This window comes from Silurus aristotelis (genome assembly GCF_946808225.1).
Source record: "Silurus aristotelis genome assembly, chromosome: 21".
In the NCBI taxonomy this organism is placed as follows: domain Eukaryota; kingdom Metazoa; phylum Chordata; class Actinopteri; order Siluriformes; family Siluridae; genus Silurus; species Silurus aristotelis.
The window spans coordinates 6,662,491-6,668,427 of NC_139594.1; the positions used below are offsets into that span (position 1 = coordinate 6,662,491).

The window sequence follows — 5,937 nt, forward strand, 5'->3', positions numbered from 1 at the left end:
GACAGAGAAAGTCAGCGATGTAAATATGACTGAGAACAGAGACATTCCTGATCACCTGAAACTTTCAACGCAACACACATTTATTCCTGACGTCCTTTCTTTACTAAGATATAAAATAAAAATTATAATAAACTCTAACGAAAATGTTTTTAAAATCACTAAACATTGCCTTTCCAGACAATTTCAGCATTGACCTGTCTTTAGCCGTGCTTACCGCCAACTGAGGGAAAGCAACCGGGAACCAGAGCGTAATTCTTAAAGTACCATTTTTAACAATTAAAACAACCACTAAAAATGAAAATATAACTATAGAAACATGACATTTTAAAAGAAATTAAAAGAATAGTTTCCAGATTGTAAAATAATTAAATAAATATAAAATAATTAATAACAAAGGGAAAGATTCTGAATGAAATTAATATATTTATAACATCTGTTATAATTAGTAAGTGTATTAAAAACTTGAAAAGTATTCATTTAAGGTACATTTAGAACAGATAAAAATGTGCGATTAAGTTGCAATCATTCCATTAATCATGATTAAATATATGAATCGATTTACAGCCCTAATATTAATATATTAATATGATTTGAGGTCCAGTTACCAGCAATACTTTTTTTACTTAAGTGTCAGAGCCCAAACTTCTGTACTTAAACCTGAGTAAAAAAGTGTAGTCAGTACTTTAACTTTTACCAAAATCTTTTAAAACACGAGTGTCTGTACTTCTACTTCAGTGAAGGATGTGTAAAATGTTGCCACCTCTGTTGGCAAACAGATATATAATTAGAAATCAGAGGTGACTTGTCCATGGGGGAAGGCAAGCCAAAGCTTTACCACATACACTACCCATTTTATTAGGAACACCAGCACACCTGCCCATTGATGCAATTATGTGATGCATAAAGTCATGCACATTCAGGTCAGTTTCAGATACCTTAATTTAACATTCACATCATACACCAGAATAAGGAAAATGTTGTCAGTGCCAGAAAGACAATAATTCACAAATTGCTGATCTCTTGAGATCTTTTTACACAGTTACACAGAATGGTATTAAAAAGATTCACTGAGCAGCAGTTATGTGATCAGACAACAACAACTTGGTAAAAAGTCAACACTTAATGACCAGAATGGTTTGAGCTATGGAAACTCCATTAACCACTCTGTTCCATGGCGACTATCTAGTATCTAGAGGTGGATTTACTACAACCATTGGAATACATTCTTGTCAGCCAAGGAACAGGAATCTAAGCCTACATAGGCTTTGCTGAACTCATCAAATTCTACTGTTGATTAAAGAAAAATGACAAGTGTTTTGATTTTTAAGTAAGCTTGCTAGTCTAGTCTAATTTTGTATTAATGTTGTCTCACCAAAATCTATCGTCTTGAACCATGCCTGAATGAAGTAGTGTGACATTAATTAAAAGTTTGCATAAAATGTAAAAATGTACACCAGAGGATCATTTTACTTGTCATGCCTAGGAGTGTCTGTGACTTCTAATAACAGTTCAACTAAAAAAAGAACAAGAACAGACCAGGAACATGGCCCGCTGGAATGACACAGCGATATGACCATGGCTAGAAATGTGACTGAAAGCACTGTACTGAATAAACAGCACTGATAGAGCACTGTTGGATGGGTTACTGAAGGCTCAAGTAATGTGTTTGCATTACCTTTTACCTTCCGCAAGCCACCTGCCCCCTGTCTCTGCCCCTGGTAAACAGGAGCCAACACCTGGGGTTAGAAATGATAACACCTCTTTCTGAGCACACAGTAAGACTCTTAGATGTTCCTGTTAAGGTGGGCAGTAAACTTGTGCATTTGAAACCTTAGCGTTTTTATTTCAGACAGACAGACAGACAGACAGACAGACAGACAGACAGACAGACAGACAGACAGACAGACAGACAGACAGACAGATAGATAGATAGATAGATAGATAGATAGATAGATAGATAGATAGATAGTGTTATAAGCTTACCACATATAATTTGAAAAAATACCCCATTGCAGTAGTAAAGAAACAGGTCAGAGGTCTTGATGTCTGTTTTTTATTTGTTCCCGTACCGTGGGCTCACTGAGCACAATCTTTCTGGAGTATAAAAGTCATTACTTAGATACATTATATGTTTTTTCATCTTTTTAGTTCACTTTTAGGAAAAACAGATTATTTTGTCTTTGCCGTTTACTTTCCTTCTCATCAAAAATCTTTGCAAAAAAATACCCTGAATAATCCCTTTTTTGTGTAGATAACACTCTGCAGGAAATAAAGCAAACATGGTGCTTCTTTGTCAATTAAACTGTATACCCCTGTCAGCTGGTGGCTACAACTACACATGCCCTACTCCAACTGCGTCTGCAGTTCGAGAGCAGCGTTATTCTGAGAAGAAGAAAAAAACATTCCTTCTTAGAATTACAAAGAAGAATCTCAAGAGGCATTCACTGTAGGTCTGCGACTACATCCAGTCCTAAACTTCGGACTCACTCCTAACTGGGATGTTGAGGTCCAGAGTGTGGTGGCAGAAGCGATAAACCACTGACCAGCTGGCTTTCTGCTTCACAAAGTGCCTCAGCTTGTCTCTGAAGGTCTCCCCCAGAAAACTGTAAATGATAGGGTTCAGGCAGCTGTTGGAGAAGGCTGCCAGGTTGACAATATGCCCAGTCAGAGGGTAGTCATGCCACAGGGTGGATGCGGTGCGCTTTGATGGATCTGCTGTTCCCTGGATCAGCTGGATGCTAATGAAGACGTTCTCAGGTAGCCAGCAGATGAAGAACACCAGCACCACCACAACAATCATGCGCAGGGCCTTTTGCCGGCGTGGCCACAGGCCCCTGTGCTTCTGAGCCCGCATGAGGATACGTACAATGAGGGAGTAACACAAACCGATGATAGAGAAAGGCACCAGGAATCCGATTGTCACCTCCAGCCACTGGATCTCGAAGACATTAGCAAAGCAGAAGTGGACCTCCCCTGTGTGCTGCGTCTGCACAATGGTGAAGGGCAGGAGGGTGGCCAGGATGGAGGCCATCCAAATGAGGCTGCAGCTGAGCTTGGCATGCTGCATGGTGCGCAGCGGTCTGCTGCTCATAGAGCTGGCTAGAGCGACGTACCGGTCGAAACTCATCCATGTCAGGAAGAAGATGCTGCTGTACATGTTGACTTGCAGGAAAAGGGACATGAAGGTGCAGAGAACAGCGTAGTCGTAGTACTTCTCGTTCAGGTTAAACACCTCAATGAGCGAATCAGCCACTAGAATGAGATCTGCCACTGCCAGGTTAATGAAGTAAAGGTCTGGGATAGTCATCTTCTCTCTGTGGTTTAAGTTAACCACCAGTATCAGGATGTTCCCAATTATGCCAATGGGGAAGAGTAAGATTGTGTACAGGCAGGAGAGAAAAAGCCCAATGACATAAAACTTATACGTGTCTGCATTCTCGTTCAGATCCGACGAGTTATAGTCAAACGAAGTGTTGACCAAGTGTTCCGTGCTATTCTGATAAATGTGAATCAGAGTGGTGGTCTGCTCTTCCATACTGACAGAGTCTCTGTACTGCATGTCCAGAATCATAGGTCAAAAGCTCCACTACATACTGCATTTGAGTGTGTGCCCAGCTCGCAGTAATAGGTGGACCGCTCATTTAGACTGTAATTCCCATTCTTGGTAGTCTGATCTTACAAGAGAGACAGTTCAGCAGGAATTAATAGCATCCTGAGGAGTTTGCCTCTCGAGACAGGACGGTCATGGGAATTGATGCCAATAAGCACCTCCATGTTTGTAGTTGTCTCATTTGTAGGGGCTGTCTGGACTTGTGTGATCCATGACACTGACATGAGAGGGGTCTTTATCTCTCTCTTTCTCTCTCTCTCTCTCTCTCTCTCTCTCTCTGTCTAGAGGCTATGCTTCGTTTGTACAGTTTGTTCTTTACACATTTTAATTCCAGTGCCTCTTTGCCTCCTCCAGTCCAAACGCATGATTATTCACCAGCCAGAAGTCGATGACGATATTACTGTGACACCTAATCTAGTGAGAAAGAGGAAGGGAGGAAAGGAGAGAGAGAGAGAGAGAGAGAGAAAGAGAGAGAGAGAGAGAGGCAGACAGAGAGACAGAAAGACAGAGATAGAAGGAGAGAGGGGAAAAAAAGCAATTACAAGAGAAGAAAAATACCAGGCACCCTTCTCCTGTGCTATGCCTTGCATCAATTCCTGTTTCATTTTGGCGTCTATGACATGGTCAGAACACATTTCTATAACACGTCAGTATTAATAATAATAATAATAATAATAATGATAATAATAATAATAATAATAATAATAAGTACTACATTGTCAGTATCCCAGTAGAGAAGAAACACTAATAAGTGATTGGAATGCAAAGCAGAACACTATTAGAATAGACAAGCTGATAGATGTGCATTGCAAATCTATATTTAATAACACACACATATATATATATACCAGCACATAAGCATTCTATCATTACTTCACAAGCTTTTATGTATGAATGTCAAAATGTATAGAAGCCCTATTCCTATTTCATTCCCTTTCCAGGCAGATCTTTTTTTTTTCACTTTCCCTCATTAAAAATGCAAAGGTATTGCCATAATGAGAATTATAATCTCGTGCAGCTGAGAAAATCTTGACCTTTAACGGATGACCAGAGCCCCTTCAGTTTTCTCCTTCCCCTCAGAAGAAACCTGTGAAATATTAATTACTTTCCAGTAAAACACACACTTTCACAGCTACAATTCCCCAACGCAACACGTGCTTTCCAGATTCTAGTCATGTTAAAAAAAGACCTTTTCATTGTAGAGCCTAATGTTAAAGCCTACAACTGTACAGATTTTACAGTAATTATATCATATAGTCTTGTCGCCTCTTACAAATATAAATCATATGACCTTTCACAGCAAAGCCCTAGGCTTAGGGATCAGGTTTCCAGTGAAATAGATTGAATTGAGGAAAGAAAAAGAAAGTTGTGCTGCCAAATAACTAAAGTTAGCATGTTTTATTTCCTGGCTGGAATAGATTTCAGAATGCCAAAACATAAATGTTTAAAGGGAAAGGATTTAATATTAAATTACCACATTTAATATAAACGGATAAAGCTTATGAATAAGCTGGAATATGAAATACTTATAAATAAGCATCTCAGATAATAATAGATGGAACAAGTATGAGCATAGATGCTTCATGCATCCTGGCTATTTATTCAAAATTAATCCATATATGAAACCCTACTAATTATTAAAAAACTTTTGTAATTTTCCAAACATATCAATTATACGAATTCTTCCGACAGTTTTGACTCCAATGACCAAATGCACTTATAAAATAATGTGTGGTGATAAATTCCCATTTCTGTCTGACCTATGCCAGTGTGAGTGATGAACTTTTAATCTGCCAAAATAAAAAGACATCAAGAGGTATTTTCTCACGCTCAAGTCAGGCTGTTTGCCACACATGACTGTTTTCAATTGCAAACACATCTTCAGCGAGTTAGCAGATAGACCTTCACGAGCAAGATTTCATGACCTAGTGGAAAAAAAAACAGAAAGGGTTCTTACCTTCCAGGCGTGTGGCTGTCACACAGGCGGCGCAGATCTCCGTCGAAGAAGTCAGACAAGCCTCAGAGATTTGTAATCCCACATACGGTTCCACTCCAAGCGCCCCCTACATGCGAAGCCCTGCCTGAGAGTGGGATCGAGCCAAGGACAGCCAGAACAGCTTTCCACTATTCCAGCTCACTCCTGAGATTTGCTGTGTGTGTGTGTGTGTGTGTGTGTGTGTGTGTGTACGTAGACTGTCTGTTTAAGCTCCCCCACCACCTCATTTGCTTTCTCCTCTTTTCCTCAGCTCTGTCTTCACTTGCCCTGCAGCATCAAAGATGAGAAGAACCCACTGACCTGAGTGACTTTGTAACAGGTGAATGCATAT

The 5,937-nt window shown here is 39.8% G+C and overlaps 1 protein-coding gene across 2 annotated transcripts; it reads right to left on the minus strand.

Moving 5' to 3' along the window:
- Nucleotides 1-2,037: 2,037 nt before the first annotated feature.
- gper1 (G protein-coupled estrogen receptor 1) lies at nt 2,038-5,714 on the minus strand. 2 transcript variants are annotated; one of them, XM_083523874.1, is made up of 2 exons: nt 5,568-5,714; nt 2,038-4,019 (listed from the first exon to the last, which is right to left on the minus strand). In XM_083523874.1, exon 2 carries the CDS (start codon nt 3,569-3,571, stop codon nt 2,471-2,473), a length of 1,101 nt encoding a protein of 366 aa, XP_083380000.1. In that variant the 5' UTR covers nt 3,572-4,019; nt 5,568-5,714; the 3' UTR covers nt 2,038-2,470. The 2 variants fall into 2 exon arrangements, with proteins under 2 accessions (XP_083380000.1, XP_083380001.1); XM_083523875.1 differs by having other exon boundaries at nt 2,038-4,024.
- Between the last annotated feature and the right edge of the window lie 223 nt (nt 5,715-5,937).

Coding starts and splice junctions, on each gene's coding strand:
- gper1 (XM_083523874.1), bottom strand. CDS start 3,571: ATGATTCTGGACATGCAGTACAGAGACTCTGTCAGTATGGAAGAGCAG.